The sequence below is a fragment of the Notothenia rossii genome (assembly GCF_949606895.1).
Source record: "Notothenia rossii genome assembly, chromosome: 9".
NCBI classification, from domain to species: Eukaryota; Metazoa; Chordata; class Actinopteri; order Perciformes; family Nototheniidae; genus Notothenia; species Notothenia rossii.
In genome coordinates this window covers 54,403,544-54,420,551 of record NC_136907.1, presented here as the reverse complement: position 1 = coordinate 54,420,551, position 17,008 = coordinate 54,403,544, and the positions used below count along the sequence as shown (strand labels likewise).

Below are 17,008 nucleotides of genomic sequence, written 5' to 3'. Positions count from 1 at the left end.
TTTTCATTCTGACGGATATTGCATAGATGTGAAACATACAAGATATAAAAATGCATAGCAGTGCTTATTGGACATGTGAAGATGGGTGATAATTCTCATTGGGTCCACTTTCAGATTGGTTGTCAAGGTTTTAACAAGATGTTGTACTGAAACACAGTCAAAGAGGAGGCAAGTATAAAGTTTAAACAAAAAGCAAGCTTTTAAATAAATAAAGCTGATACAAAAGCAAGGCAAAATTAAAGTAAAGACAAACTGAACAGGTGCAGACCGTGGGGCACGAGGAACAGGATCCAAAACACAGGCAGGACCTCTGGGAAAACAGACAGGGACACAAGGGGAGACATGCCTAAATAAAGACTAACCACAAAGACAAGACACAGCTGGGGAGGGGAGGCCAGACACAAAGGCACCAGGTGAACACAATCAGGTAATCAAACAGGAGGGAAAACACAGAGACAGGAAGTGAAAACAGCCATGAAAGAGGGGGTGAATACTTTTCAAAATAAAAGAGGAAACGTTAAACACACAAATCTTGGATTCATGACATCTAATCTATACAGTATGTCAACTGATAAAATCCAACTATTTGGATCAAATAATGGTTAAAGTCATTTTTTATGTAAATACAGACTTCCAGCTTATCTCAGTTTCATATAATTTAACATATACATATCATCATGTTGGACTCTCAGGCAGTAGAGTTAGGTTAAGGGTTAGATATGTAACATGTTACATGTTACATATACACGTAACATGACTTGCCCCCTCTTACAACTAACCAAACACATTCTTCTTAATCTGGCGCTTTTTAAGCAGCAATATTTGCTATCTCTCCCTCTGCCTTATAATACTGGTGCCATGCTTCCACACCACTGCTGCTTTTTGCCTCACCCCCACCACCCCAGCATCCACCTGTAGGCCCCAGGGGATACCATAGTTATTTAATTATCACTCCTAAATGGACTCTGTAAAAAGTATTTATGGGAAGTTATGACGCCAGACTCAATCTAAATGCTGCTGATAATAAACATTTCAAACGTGAGTTGTCTGACTGAATTGACATCTCCTTGGACTTTGAGAAACTGGAAAGGACATTTTCTCCTATTTTTCTCACATTTTATACAGCAAACAATTCATGTCACTTACATTCGGTACTGTGGGCAACCTTGCTCTTCCCATATCAGAAGGTCAACGCACTATCACAATGAGCCACAGCCTCCCATACTATAACCCCAAAAGTAATCAGCAGATGAATCGATAGTAACACTAATCCTTAGTTGCGGTCCGAATTCAAACCATTACCAATGAACAACATATTGATTAGTGATCCTTAAGTCAATTCAAGTTAGTGGATTGTTCAATAGGAATCCTTAAAAAAACACAACAATAATATTTAACCAGGAGTTGTAGGTTAAATTTGCTGCATATGAATGAGCACCCCTACATGAGCTTCTTCTTCTTGGCCTTTTTTTCTGCTCTGCCCAGAAACAGCAAGGCCGTGCAGGAAGGTAGGATGTGTCACCATGAACCAAATACAAGACTTCATGCAATATGGATAGTCAGTCGTAGGGGAAGCATGTTACATAAGGAGCCCCTGCTTATATAATTAGACAAGGATGAGGATGATTAGTGTGGGTGATTTGTGACTGGATACATCTGAGTAGGTTTATGTCTTTTTTCTTCTTCTTTGTGTGCTTTTTAAATGTAAGTAGCATCGACTTGTCTGCAGTGTGTTTGAGTATGCCTGTGTGTGTGTGTGTGTGTGTGTGTGTGTGTGTGTGTGTGTGTGTGTGTGTGTGTGTGTGTGTGTGTGTGTGTGTGTGTGTGTGAGTGAAACGTGCCGCTGGAGATAAAGGGCTTCAAAGGCAGAGCTCTGCTAATGAGTGTAAACTGCTGTGACAGCTAAGGAGGGTTACCCCCTCTGTCTCTCCTCTCACTTCCTCTCCTCAATCAGATCCACTTCCTCCTCCCCTCTTACACCCTCTGTTTCCATGGCTATTCACACTCTCCAAAATCCCTTCTCTATCTTTGGCCATCGCTCCCTCCTCATCTCTTTTTTACTCTCATGTTTTCCATTTCTGCCTCCTCCATCACCCTTACTCCTTTCTCTGTGTTGACGCCAATTATCTCCTGTGAGTAGGGGCAGAGAGGCAAGCCAGAAAGGATCCCTCCGTCTGTCCACATGTCCGGCTCTGCTTTTGCCAGCCTACAAATTAAATAATTATTTGAACATACTGAGTTATAATTATGAAATACTCTTCAACTTTTTTTTACTGCTTTAAAGTGGTGATGAACGATAGATACAGAGCCTGGAAATGGGAAATGTATGTTGTTAAAAAATGTAAAAACCTTGGGTTATCGCTCAATCTGTCGACATGTACTGATCTGCTTTTGCCAGCCTACAAAGTCAATCAATACTTGAACACACTGATTTATAATTAAGATTTCCCTTCAGCTTCTTTTACTGCTTTAAAGTGGATAATACACGATAGATAATGGGCCCGAATAAGCCGAAATGTATTAATTCTTCCGATTAGGGAATTACAGCTAAATTAAAGGTTGATAATGGAACATTTATAATATATATATATATATATATATATATTATTTTATTGTATTTATTACGTTGTATTTCGATAATTAAATTACAGTCAATGAAGGATTTGCAGACAATTCAAAGTTAAATTGCTCTCATTGACTACATTACATTTAATTTAGCTAACGAGTCACAAACAATAAGAGCGATCAAGCCTGAAGATACTCAGAATTGGTGGAATTATGGAAGTTGATTAATGGAAGTTAAAGTTAGTTATTTGTTTGTCTTCGTCTTGGCCCAATGTAAGTCAATGGCAAAAAGGGTTTTTGGGCCCAATGACGCCCAGATTGTAGTATTACCGTTTGGTCTCTAGTAAACATTTACCAGAGAACAAAACATGTTGGTGTTTCAGAAGAAAAAACACACGATTGCACTTTGCAATACACGTTTCTGTTGATGCAGAATGAACGTCAGACAGTCAGAATCCCAAGTCAGAAATGTTCTTTGTTTTTGTTGTGTTAGCTCAGAGAAATAGAATATTAAATAATCCATTTTCTTTCTTTCCCTTATGGGCAGAGATGGGAGAAGTCAGATATTGTACTTGAATAAAAGTAGAAGTATCAGAGTGTAGGAATACTCAGTTACAAGTGAAAGTCCTACATTCAAATGTTACTCAAGTAACACCCAATGATGGGTTACTGTATCAACTAAATAGATTTGAATCTTGCATCCCTAGTTTAAAGGCTGCAGCAACATCGTCTTTGGCATAAATGGGTTACTTGGCTGCTATCATTACAGTGTAGATGTGTGGACTTTATGCTGACACGCAAAACTAAATCCAAAATAGAAAAAGCATCAAAAGTATGATTTCTAGCTGCAGCTCAGCAACTCTTAGTCGTGATGCATCTTTTCTCCTGCTATTCTGAAGATGAATTGTGGCCAAATGTGCCCCACTGCAAGAAAACAGTCTCAGGCTTCATGGGGTTATAAAAGTGACATAAATGGAATATTTGTCTCTCCCTTACTATGTTGTTTTTTGCAATCCTTATCGTATCTGGTCACATTGTGAGAGAAAGTAGAGGATTTAAGCTTCAAAAGTCTTAGTCAGTATAAACTGCATTTAAGGAAGGGGATATCCAAGCGAATAAGACACTGCAAGAGCCTGCGGAATGTAAGCAGTAATGGATGCTTACATTGAGAAATATGCTGGATTTTGTGTTTCTTCTAAGATATGTCATTCTTTAATTGTCAGGAGAGCTGATACTCGCAAGACCTGTTTTTTACCTGTGTTATCTCTTGCAAGTGAAAAAACGAGGAGCAGAGGAGAAAGAAAATAACCCGTTCTGCTCTGTCTTTTCGGTTTTGTTCTGTCAGAGGCTCTCAAGCTCTCCACGGGGATTTAAAAGCTGAAAAGCTCGAGCTCAGTTGAATTATTTTAAGACCTACTGAATAATAAGAACTGTAAATGCTTGTGTGTGTTTAAGCACTGTTGTTCTCTTATCATCAGACTCTGACCACTTGTATTTATATTCAAAGCTGTATTTTATAATAAAAGGTGAAACAAAGGTAAATATACTCTCAAATGAACGAAGCAAACCTTATTGTACAGCTTTGAAAATGTCGATATATATAAAAGAAGACTTTTGTGATCTAGGGAGCCAAAGCCCACAGGAAGTGGGCCGGGCGTTATAGCGAATCCTCGTAGTGACCAAATGGTGGTGCTAAACTTCTTGGTCAGTCCGTGATGCCATTTGGGCCCAAAAATATTTTCTGCCATTGGAAAGAGACATCTGTAAATCAGCAGAGTTTTTCTTTTTTACGTAAATCAACTTCCAGCCAGGACGCTTAAATAGCTTTCATTTAAACCATAATGAGCCTAAAAGTATTCCTAGGTCCTACATTCTGAGTCCTTAGAGTTGTAAAATGCGCTAAATGCTGCTTTTTTTCGAGCCAGACGTGACGTGGCAAGGAGGCGGGACGTAAGGGAATCGCAAATGTGCATGGATTCAAAACATTGCCGAAAGATCCAGGTATATTTGTTCACTATAGTCAGGCCATTTTGGCTTCACACCCCACTGAAGAAATGTTATAGGAATGAACGAGGCCCCACTTCCAACGCTCTATCCAGTTCTCTTTACATCCATGGGGGAGACACGTACTGTAACAGAGCACAAATTCATATTGTGCGTTACCATACAGTACTGTCTCCATTAAAGCCAATAGCCATCTGGATTGATCCTATTCACTGCCATAACTGTGACACAAAATGGTTTCTTTTTTAAATGGGCCCACTCATGTAAGAAAGTCATGCCACTGCAGTGCGTTGTGTTGCAAAAGTGTATTTTATGATATAGAAAATAGAGAATATTCCTATTGTATGCAACATTTTTTAAGGTACAGGACACAGCCAGCTGGGAGCTGAGTAGCACTATGCAGCAGAAGTGTACTGCCGGGCCTGTTATTATAAAACCACATCAATAATACAATACCAGGCATAGTTTAGCTTCAAGTTGTCAAGGTTTGTGAAACAAGCAGGACCCAAATGCAGATATAAACTGAGACTTCCTTTATTTCAAGGCTATGATATATATGTGCAATGACAAAACAGAACACTCACCGCAGAACTAGTCATGGAACAAGACGAACCGACCAAGACAGACAGAAAACCCAGAACTTAAATACACACAAGACTAATCACACAACAAGACACAGGTGAGGAGAAAACACAGGGGGCCAGGTGAACATAATCAGACAATTAGACACACCAGGGAAACTAATGACAAGACAATAACCTAAAGGAAAACATGACATGGAAAACAGCAAAAACACCCAAACCTACAAAACTATAAACGTGACATAACATGAGAATCGTGACATAACCCCCCCCTCAAGGGACGGATTCCAGACGTCCCAAAAAAACAAAAATCCAGCAGGGTGGGTGGAGGGGGTCTGGAGGACGGGTCTCGGGCGGATGGCCCGGGGGGCAAGGCAGAGTTCAAAAAAGGGGAATTCGGGCGGACGGCCCGGGGGCAAGGCAGAGTCCATGGAGGGAATCTCGGGCGGACGGCCAGGGGGCAAGGCAGAGTCCGAGGAGGGGTGAAGACCCGACAGCTCCGGAGGCCGGTCAGGAGCCGGTGTCGGCAAGATCCCCCATGGAAGAGGACACAGGACCGGCAGGACCCCCGGCAGGAGAGCAGTCGGCGGAATCCCCAACGCGACAGGACATGGAGTTGGCAGGACCCCCAGCGGAAGAGTAGTCGGCGGGACCTCCAACGTGGCAAGACATGGAGTTGGCAGGACCCCCGGCAGAAGGGCAGTCTGCGGGACCTCCAACGGCTCAGGACATGGGGTTGGCAGGATCCCCGGCAGAAGAGTAGTCTGCAGGACCTCCAACGGCACAGGACATGGGGTTGGCAGGACCCCCGGCAGATGAGCAGTCTGCGGGACCTCCAACGGCTCAGGACATGGGGTTGGCAGAACCCCCGGCAGAAGAGTAGTCTGCGGGACCTCCAACGGGACCAGACATGGAGTTGGCAGGACCCCCGGCAGAAGAGTAGTCTGTGGGACCTCCAACGGCACAGGACATGGGGTTGGCAGGACCCTCGTCAGAAGAGCAGTCTGCGGGACCTCCAACATGACAAGACATGGAGTTGGCAGGACCCCCGGCAGAAGAGTAGTCTGCAGGACCTCCAACGGCACAGGACATGGGGTTGGCAGGACCCTCGGCAGAAGAGCAGTCTGCGGGACCTCCAACGGCTCAGGACATGGGGTTGGCAGGACCCCCGGCAGAAGGGCAGTCTGCGGGACCTCCAATGGCTCAGGACATGGGGTTGGCAGGACCCTCTGCAGAAGAGCAGTCTGCGGGACCTCCAACGGCTCAGGACATGGGGTTGGCAGGACCCCCGGCAGAAGGGCAGTCTGCGGGACCTCCAACGACACTTGAGTGGGTTGGTTCGCCAACAGAACCCGGGGAGCTGGCGTCGGACGGACAGCCAACAGGAGACGAGGTGCTGGAGTCGGCCGGTATGCCGACAAGACACGGGGAGCTGGCGTCGGACGGACAGCCATCAGGACACAGGGAGCTGGCGTCGGACGGACAGCCATCAGGACACGGGGAGCTGGCGTCGGACGATGAGTCAGCAGGTGACAAGGAGCCGGAGTCGGGACCATGGTTACTGGAGCCGGCACTGAAGCCGGGAACATGGCTGTAAGGTCCGGTTCTGGAGCCGGAAACATGGCTGTAAGGTTCGGTTCTGGAGCCGTAAACATGGCTGTGTGGGCCGGCACTGGAGCCGGAAACATGGCTGTAAGGTCCGGTTCTGGAGATGGAAACATTGCTGTAAGGTTCGGCTCTGGAGCCGGAAACATGGCTGTGTGGGCCGGTTCTTGAGCCGGAAACATGGCTGTGTGGGCCGGCACTGGACCCGGAAACATGGCTGTAAGGTCCGGTTCTGGAGCCGGCAACATGGCTGTAAGGGCCGGTTCTGGGGCCGGAAACATGGCTGTAAGGTCCGGTTCTGGAGCCGGAACCCTGGCTGCTGGGCGCGGAGCGGAAGCCTGGACCCTGGCTGTGTAAGCCAGGTAATGGAGTATGGAAGCAAAGCTGCGTGGCCCGGCACTGGAGCACGGAGCCACGGCTGCTGGGGCCTGTTCTGGGGCTGGAACCATGGCTCTTGGGGCTTGAGCTGCTAGCTTGGCCTTGCGACTCCTCCTCTTAGCAGCCGCCTGAATACTCCGTGGACCTCCATAAGCCAGACGAGTTCCAGAATATGACTCCTGGACAGGAGCAGGAACTGGGGCGGAAGCATGGGTTGACTGCAGACGGAACCCACCGAGGCGTATGGTGCCAGGTTGGGAATTGGGAGGCCGGGAGCTAGCATGCCTGGGGCTAGCAGGCCGGGAATCACACACAGGGAGGATCTTTGAAATCCAGCCAGGTAAGAACTTCACCATACCTGGTTTCTCTCTAGCCATCTGGCGCGCCTCCGACAACACAGCCTCCCGCTGCTGAACTCCGGGTGCTCTCTTCCATCTATCCGAGCAGTTAGCCAAAAAGAAGGAAAAATGTAATAATTCCAACTCGAACGGATCTACTGGGCCCATTTCTTGGTCGGTTCGTACTGTCAAGGTTTGTGAAACAAGCAGGACCCAAATGCAGATATAAACTGAGACTTCCTTTATTTCAAGGCTATGATATATATGTACAATGACAAAACAGAACACTCACCGCAGAACTAGTCATGGAACAAGACGAACCGACCAAGACAGACAGAAAACCCAGAACTTAAATACACACAAGACTAATCACACAACAAGACACAGGTGAGGAGGGAGGAGAAAACACAGGAGCCCAGGTGAACATAATCAGACAATTAGACACACCAGGGAAACTAATGACAAGACAATAACCCAAAGGGAAACATGACATGGAAAACAGCAAAAACACCCAAACCTACAAAACTATAAACGTGACATAACGTGAGAATCGTGACACAAGTCAGTTGTTCTCAATACTCGTGCACTGAGTGTAAACCCTTTTTATTAAAAAGAGTTTGTTTTTGTGATATCTTTCTCAGCTTTAATAAAACACCCAGCAGAAAGACACTGCAGGCGGAGTCTGCAGCTTTCTTTGTCAAATTGAATAGTTTTTAGTTCACAAAGATAGTCTCCACCAATCTTTGACAATGAAAGCCATGTCTTTAGTTATCATCAAAGGATTTTAGGTTTGTTTTAATTGTTTTATTATCCTAAAAAGACAACAGGTCATATATCGGAATTTGATATGACACTACTGCAAGTTGTTAAGTTTGAGCCTGATGAGATTGATCATTTTCTGACACAAATTCAGAATAATGAAATCTTAAAGGAGAATCGGACCAATTTAAAAAATCCAAATTACTTTACGGGTAAAGCCAGAAAATTATAACATTGCCATTTTTATCTCTGTTTTAACTTGGAGCATTATATATACCAGAGAAAGCCTATGTTATATATTAGGGGAACTCAGTTTAACATGTACATAATGAGCCACAATGAGCTCCCTCCATTGTTTCATATCCTTGCCGGTCCAGTCAGCGCAAACTTAAGGATGCTTAATGCTGCCTAATTACTGCAACAATGCGCCTTCTTTTATTGTCTATTCTAAACCTTCTTAAATCAGGAGACCCCACATATACTTGGTTTTACAAAATTGTCAAATACAGAACATAGTCAGTATATAGATGTCTGAAGAGAACTGGATACAGCGTTGGAGGTAATGCCACGTTGATTCCTATGGAATTTGCTCAGTGGCGTATGAAGTCAAAATGGCCTGACTCCCGAGAACAAACATACCTGGATCATCCGGGGACTACAGAGCATGCACACTTGCGTTTTCCTTAAGCCCTGCCTCCAAGTTGTTGCATCTCGTCTTGGATCGGTCAAATGAGGAGAGGAAAAATAACAGCAGATTCTGATTCAAGCACATTCTATTTTAGGACATCTTTTAGGACAAATATCCTCTGATTTCCGTCTCTTTCCGTTTGTAAGTCAATGGGAAAAAGTATTTTTGGGCCCAAAGGCGTCACAGCTAACACATACTGTAGGCTTGGTACCATTTACCATCGTTTTATTGCTCCATTGCTTTAACACTCAACTCACCTCCTGATGGCTTGGGTCAGTAGCCCTCTGTGTCTGTTACCTTCAGCTGAATGACATGCACTGGGCCTTCAACTCACTCCAATATAAACCATTCTGCAAGGATTTACTGACATGAGGAACCGGATTGATATATTGGTTGGAGAATAGGATGATTCATGGCTCAAACAAAAAGTGAACTTTGACCCAAGAGACCGCTGATCTTCTTCTTGTTATGTATCTTAAGTTATTAACAAGTTGCAGTATTTTTATGTCACATGCATACGTATTCTAACTGAATTCACAATGTTTTCCTAAATTCAACTAAATACGATAACTTGCTTAACTGTATGAAGTAGTTTTGTAATCAAACCTAGAAACGAAGTACACATAAAAGGAAAGTTTGTTTATAAAGAGAGGCGAAAACTGACTTAGAGGGTTACCAAGAGCATAACATTTTGAAGCAAACAATGTCCGAATTGTCGAACACAATGCTTTCTCAGATATTTATTGTGCCTCAATCTTTTTCAATAACCTTTCCATAGACTTTTTGGTGTTAATAGTATGGATGGATCATTGTTTTTTTTGGCACTTTGTAAGATGTCGAAATGTTTCACAGTCGGGAAGACACTCTTCTCGCTAAGAAGGCTCTCTAAATAAGTCACAATCTCACAAACGGCTCATTGTTTATAACATCTTGTACAGGAGGAAGTCTATGAATGTATTTTTGGTTACAATTTCAGCAATATCAGTTTTACCGCCTCTTACAAGCCCCTCAATTTCAAGCTTCTTAATGTGCTACTCAGTATCCTAAATTGCTGGAGTGGCCTGCTTTCTGGAAAAAAGTCATTTACACTGGAAACTTACCCTAAATTTAAGATTTAAGAATTATATGTGTTCTCAATTAAAAATATGAAATTATTTATAACATTTTCAACAAAACTGAAGGTAACAAAAGCCGGTTTTCTGGCAATTTCTTCACATGTCTTCCTTTGATCTATAATGAGGCAGATGATGCATACATTGTAGCATAAAGTGAGGAAAATTGAAGGATGAGGATGCAAATAAGATGGAGAGCAGGATGAGATAGGGATGAAGGGAGGGAGGGATGAGGAGTGACAGCAGTGAGGGACAGTCGTCAGGGAAGATTCATCCTCCACAGAGAAACACCATTCACTCTCTAATCTGTTGCCTGCAGCTCCGCGGCTGCCACAGCCAAATGTAAGAGCCTGTCAAGTCTGTGGCAGCAGCAGTTGGATCTTAATTGAGTGAGGCCTCCCAGTCGAGTCCACGTAGGAGGCTTGGGACCACCCAGCCTGATGTCTATGTGGAAAAACTAAGCCTTCATCTCACAGGTCTTTAAATGCCAATTGAGACTCGCATTCTACTCTTGACACATTTTCCTAAGGCTGGGTTGCCAATCAGTGGTAACATTTTGAACAGTGTTCCCAACTTAAATAAATCAGAGCCCTGGTTTTCTGAATTTGGAACCCTATCAACTGCAATTCCCCAGGTAATACCCTTTTAAGGATGCAGGGGGACCGGCAGTAGCACTCAGCTCTAGTCCCAGCACTGCAACCGCAACAAGCCACCAATCAATAAGCGGCTATATATCGCCTTTTTTATGTAGAAATTCCAGACAGGCTTTAGTCCAAGGTCTCTTCTCCTCAGACATCAAGTGGTTGGTTGTCTTGTGAAACAGCAGCAAGCAGATTCCATACCCAGGGGACAGTGTGATTGTAATGCTTTTAGGGTTTAATGCTTTCAGTGTATTTATAGATCTCTGAGGGATGCAGAGTGCTCTCTTTCTCTCTCTCTTCGCCTCGCTTGCCAACTCCCATCTTGGTGTCGTGTTTACAGATTTTCATCCCATTTTATCGGGAGAAACCAGAAACAGGTACCACAGGCTGCTGTCCAAACATGAAAAGCCTCCATGTGGATGTTACCGATCTGATAATTCATTCTTAGGTTTCATGCTACTTCAGTGTTGTATTCACTCAAATGTTAAGTTCGATTCACATTTTACGTTATAGTATCAAGAGATATTGTGATGTGGTGTTGTGCTGGCAGTTCTTCCAGAAGCTGTATGTACTTGTTAGACAGATACACAGGTTTTACTATACTGTTTTTTATGATTGTTGGTTTGTAACTTCAATATTTTTTTTGTTGGAGTTTAACTTGCAACATTTTTCAAGGGGAAAGTGATTCTAAAAGACTAACTTTGAAACAGCTGGATATAATTTGGTGAACATTAGTCCTCGACAAGTTGAGATATTTCCAGCTGAGCCACAATGGACTTAAATTATACTGAAACATACTATACAGTATTATTTAGTTATTTGGCCTGTCCTTGGGAAATAAAGAGAACAGCTTATTTCCAGACTTGCCACATTACAGCAATATTTATTTGTCATTCAAGAGTCTATCCCAGAAAAGCTGGAATTGACAGCAGGCTCACAAGATCATAATGCAAAAGAGCCCCTAGGCCTAGACGATTTTGGTGCTCCGCAAATGCGGTCATTTTTCGTTGTTGGGGAAACAAATTAGAGCTTGGTAGGTGGCCTCAAGAATGTGGATGTCATCTTCATCTATCTTTATACGAGCAAGCTATCTATAGCTACATTTGGGGATGTTGCCTTCAGACATAGCTAGCTAGTAGATAGTAGCTGTCATTGCTAGCTATCTATCTATAGGCCTATAGCTAAATCTCCAGATTTGTCTTTTTTTTTTACAAAAAACAATCAATTGTTGTACAGGTTTTGCAAGATTACTTTGAGAAGAACTATTAAATTGATATATTTTTAAAAGAACCTCCTGCAATGTCAGGCTAAATAAATAAAAAGAAAACAAACGTGAGATTTCTTAATTCTTTTCACTTGTTATTTTTAGAAAATGCTATCTATTTATCACAACACAACTGATGAAGTGCAAATAGGCCAACCCACACAAACTGTTAATATTTACAACTACTTAAAAAAGGTATGCCAGGCAAAATTTCCCCTCAATATGAGCAATTTGAGGATCAAGTGCCATTGATAAACTATAAGTAAAATGCAAGGGTCAGCTCTTCTTTGTAACTAAACATTTCCTGTCAGTCACTTTTAAACAATCAGTCGTTTGCACTCTTTCGATTGACAATGCAACTTTGGAACCTGTCAGCCAAGTGTTGGTACGGTGGCCCTGAAGTGCAAGTCAAAACAACATTTCACAAAACACTACAACATTTCATAAAACACAACAACATTTCAAAAAACACTACAGCATTTCACAAAACGCTTCAGCATTTCACAAAACGCTTCAGCATTTCACAAAACGCTTCAGCATTACACAAAACGCCACGGCATTTCACAAAACACCACAGCATTTCACAAAACACAGCATTTCACAAAACACTTCAACAGTTCAACTTTTAAGGAAAGGGTATTCATTTAGGGAGAACACTTCTTGTTTGTGATTGGACAGAGCCAGCGAGAGAAGTACTGCTGTGATTGGTTGTTTTTGCTGCCAGTCAAGAAATGACACTTCGTGATTGGTCAGCACCCGACAGCGCAACATGTCCCAAAACATCAGCTGTTAGCTGTTATCACAGAGAGCTCACAGCTCCTCATATATGTTCAGAAATTGGACAAAAGTTAAACATGTACAAACCACAGACCATCTCTGTCGTGGCGAATACAGTCGCTGCTTTATTTCTGTCTGTATTCCGTTGTTGTGAGTTTGGACGGAGCAGCTACCGGTTAGTTAAGCCTGATCGATCCGATCGGCGATCTCCATCCAGAAAATACGCATTTCAAAAGATGTTTCTCCTGCTGTCTTGTCTGCAGACTTGTCAAAGCATTAATTCATGGTTTTTGCTAACCGGTATCAGTATGTTGTCACTTCAGCATCATTTTGGAACATGTATTACAATTAAATCACGGTAAAATATGTTCATTTTGTTGTAGTCTACCATAGTATTTACATGGAGATACTGTAAGCCCCGAATATTCGCATCGCTCTAACAGCTCGAGTTTCACCGCGGCTGTCAGCTGTGTTTACTCCTGTCATTCAAACAAGACGCGCTGGAGAGGGGACGGAAATAACTGTGAAATAACTGCACTAAACGGGGTTCTTTGTAGTACTTCCATTTAATGCCGATGGGGGCGCTGCATAACTACGTAGCCTCGATTAAAGCAAACAGAAGAAGACGACATGTATCAACAAACCACCGCAGCCCGGACTTGAACCGGAGCAGCGGAGGGGTGATGAGGTATCGAGAGATCTGAGTCCAGCGGCTGCTTGTGTTTCTGATCATCAGGACATCATGTGACCAGCAGATCCTGTGCGAACGCCCTACGTAACTCAGTGGACGTCCGACAACATGCACACTAACTTATATTGCAGCTATAGGCTATACTTTGGTTTAAATTGCGTGAATAAACTAGCTAGAGAGCTAAAGTTAATTACATTCATCCAATGTCAGAAGGATTACCTTTTAACAAACGTTGTAATGCTTTTCTTTCATTTCAATTTGAGTAAAACATTGGAGATATCACATTGTATTGTTTTCTTTTTACACTGACTCAGATATAATGAAAAGACTACGTTAGTCGAAGCTCAGCTTTGGTCAGGAAGAGACAGGAAAGGCAGAGAGAAAGTGATGGAAGTCAGGGAGGAACTGCAGGTATAGTCACACAAAGAATGTAGGCTTGATAACCCTATCTATCTATCTATCTATCTATAACAATAGTCTTAATTTACAATAGGCATAATTGTAAAACAACATAGGCCTACATCTATTGCAGTTATGATTTCATAATAACATACAATCGTATAAAACACAATTTGCTTACATCTTTGTTCTCTTTTGAGAATCAAACAAAACAGATTTAAATGACAAAAAGAATGCAAACAAACAAGTGAAATTAACTAAATTGCTGAATTGCTTTTAATTCACTGGCAGGAGCGACAAGTGAGGAGGAGCAAAAAGTGAACAAGGAGGGAGAGATTGAACAAAGAGAAAGAGTAGAGGACAGAGAGAGTAATGAACAGGAAGAAGACAGAGAGACTCAAGAAGATGGTAGAGAGGCTGCAGGTTATGGAAAGGAGAGAGACATGGAAAATCAATGTTGACAATGTTTTGTCATGTTAGCCTCTTCTGCATGTCCGGATCATTAATAGTAACAATCAACTGATTCTTATGCATTACACTTTCAAAAATAATTGATTCTGTAGCCCACTGACATGGTTTGAAATCAATATATTATCCAATTTGTGACCCCCCACAGGACTCAAAAAGCACCTAACTAGATCATGAAAATCCCCCAAATCTCGGGGAGTGTCCCCCGAACCCCCCTAACATATTTGGACCTCGGTATTTAGGAAATCCTGGATACGGCCCTGTGCACAAGTGTGTATTGTTTTGCTGGAGAAAGCCGCACTGGTGATAGACGACATATGGAGCCCTTTGCAAGCCAGGCAGTTCAGGGGTATTGGTTGACATGAATTTACTTTTGATGATCCTTATCGATCTTCTGTGACATTCTGTGACTTTGTGTTTCCTGTATTATACTCATGGGATATGCGCTGTGAAATGTATGGGCTTGGGGAATGTAGTAAGTTTGGAAACAAAATGTTACTCCTCTTGTAAAAAGTTGAAAGTGTATATGCACTTGGGAACCAAAAACTGGTTCTGCTGTGATAGTGGTGACAGGTTTAATAAATGCAACATTTTGAATGCACACAGCCCATTGAAATAAGCATCATATTTCATCCTAGCCCACCTAAGTGTCCCTGGGTAGGTCTTATCTTAATGAGTCTCTACTTTCTTTGGAGTAAGCAGAAAATAAGTTCCTAACAAATGCTGGTGGTTATGTGAATGCATTAGTGGGAATGTGTGTGGTTGGTTGTGGGTAAGGTTTAGTAATTACTCAATATTCTATCTATCTATCTATCTATCTATCTATCTATCTATCTATCTATCTATCTATCTATCTATCTATCTATCTATCTATCTATCTATCTATCTATCTATCTATCTATCTATCTATCTATCTATCTATCTATCTATCAGTCTATCCATCCATCCATTTATCATCTATCCATCCATCTTTCCATCCGTCCTATGTCCATTTATTTCTCTCTTTCTATTCATGCTCAGCAGATGATAAGATTCGAAGTTAAACTCCCACTACGTTAGGGGCCCTCCGGGAGCCTGAATCATCGGCTTGCCACCTGCTCCACCACCAGTGACGTGCAGTCAGGGGAGGCAGGGGAGGCAGAGCCTCACCTGTCATACTCCAATGTAACGGGAAAATAACTAAAGAAAAACGAAATAGTAATAATAATAAGATGTCTCCACTGATCTATGTTGTAAGTGTGATTTATGTATGATTCCAATCGCTTTTTAAAGTCAAAATCAGCTAATTTGCCGAGCTCCGCTACAACTACGGGTAGCGATGAGAAGTGAGGCAGGGACGAGCTCTGCCTCTCGTAAACCCACAGTAACTTGCTGGAACGCAGGCACTAATTTAGCGCGGGCACTTATTTTGTGAGCGCGCTCAAGCCAGTTAGTGTGGGGTGAGGTGAGGCACAGATGAGCTCTGCCTCACCTCAGAATGCGTCACCCCACAGAAACTGGCTGGAAAGCGGGCACTAAGCGCATGCCTGTTACCATCTCACTGTATGACACCAATGTAATGTTTGTAGATCCCTTTATTACATTTATCCTCGCAATCCATAGTCTCTAAATAACTTATTTCACGTATATGTGACATTTAGGCTCGCTGGTCTCATACAACACCAATGAAAAAAGCACCAGGAGAGGCAACCATAACCTCTACCGCACTGAAGGGGGCGCACGTGAGCCCACAGGTTCTTGTTGCTACTGTTATTCTACGCAGAGACGGTAGACACAAACAACAAGCTAGACTTTTCAAACTACAGGAAGATAAGGAGGACTTTTACAAAAAAATAATAGAGATTGTTGTCCAGAAGGATAGCATGGATTTCATCTTCAAGTCAAGGTAAGACCACAATTGTAATGAAAATGGGATCTTACTAAGAAAGAACAATCCAATATTTAGATTTTGGGTATCCTTTTGTTGAATGGTCTGTTTAAAATGAATCGAAGCATCAGACTGAAAAAGCTTTTGAAAATAACCGAATATTTCGATTAAGGTCAAAATATAATATTTGTAAATCTGACTCTGAAAGAGTCAGTGCCTCACCAGCCATGAACCTCACTGCACGTCACTGTCCTCCACCCTTAGAGGTGGAAAAATCCTGGCCAAGCCCCAGATTCATCCTCGTTTGGAAATATGAAAATGCTATAAGAAAATAACTCAAATCAGTGTCCCCTTCCTGCGTTTTGCAGACTTCACTGTCATTTCAGAGGTATCTCCCTAGAGAGAATATGCACACAAACACATGTAACTATTTACTTTACCAGTTGACAGGCTCTGTTTTTTTTTATCTTACTGGGTTCCAACTTGTGATTTGCATGCAAATTGTAATTTAACAAATGAGAGAGCTTGCATAGAAATGAAATATTTGGCTGTAGCTGCATCACATACTTTATATAGAGTAGTGTAATCGTTTTGACATTCAACCCCAAAACCCATGAAACATGACTCATCTACCCAAAGGACAATAGCATTTATGAACATTGCTTTAAACCTCCTTTTGTCTTCGGGTCAAATCTGACCGATTTACTACTTTCATCAATCATAACTTTTTTGTTTTAGATTCGATTGCATTAAGGCTTTATGATATCCTTCACAATAGACATTTGAACATATACAATTGCTGATCACCACTTTCATTGAATTTTAGATGATTTAGTCAACTTTGTAACACCCATGGTGTTCCCGGTCAAAG

The 17,008-nt window shown here is 42.3% G+C and overlaps 2 protein-coding genes across 2 annotated transcripts in view; one reads left to right on the top strand and one right to left on the bottom strand.

Moving 5' to 3' along the window:
• Nucleotides 1-17,008, top strand: part of gpr158b (G protein-coupled receptor 158b) — a 124,652-nt gene that overhangs the window by 20,938 nt on the left and 86,706 nt on the right. The window lies entirely within an intron of this gene.
• LOC307020446 (uncharacterized protein) lies at nt 4,847-7,787 on the bottom strand. Its single transcript, XM_079651801.1, has 2 exons — nt 7,764-7,787; nt 4,847-7,568 (listed from the first exon to the last, which is right to left on the bottom strand). The coding sequence occupies exon 2, from the start codon at nt 7,508-7,510 to the stop codon at nt 5,372-5,374; it is 2,139 nt and encodes a 712-aa protein (XP_079507927.1). The 5' UTR covers nt 7,511-7,568; nt 7,764-7,787; the 3' UTR covers nt 4,847-5,371.

Excerpts from the sequence above, each read along its gene's own strand:
- LOC307020446 (XM_079651801.1), bottom strand. The coding sequence starts at position 7,510 with ATGGCTAGAGAGAAACCAGGTATGGTGAAGTTCTTACCTGGCTGGATT.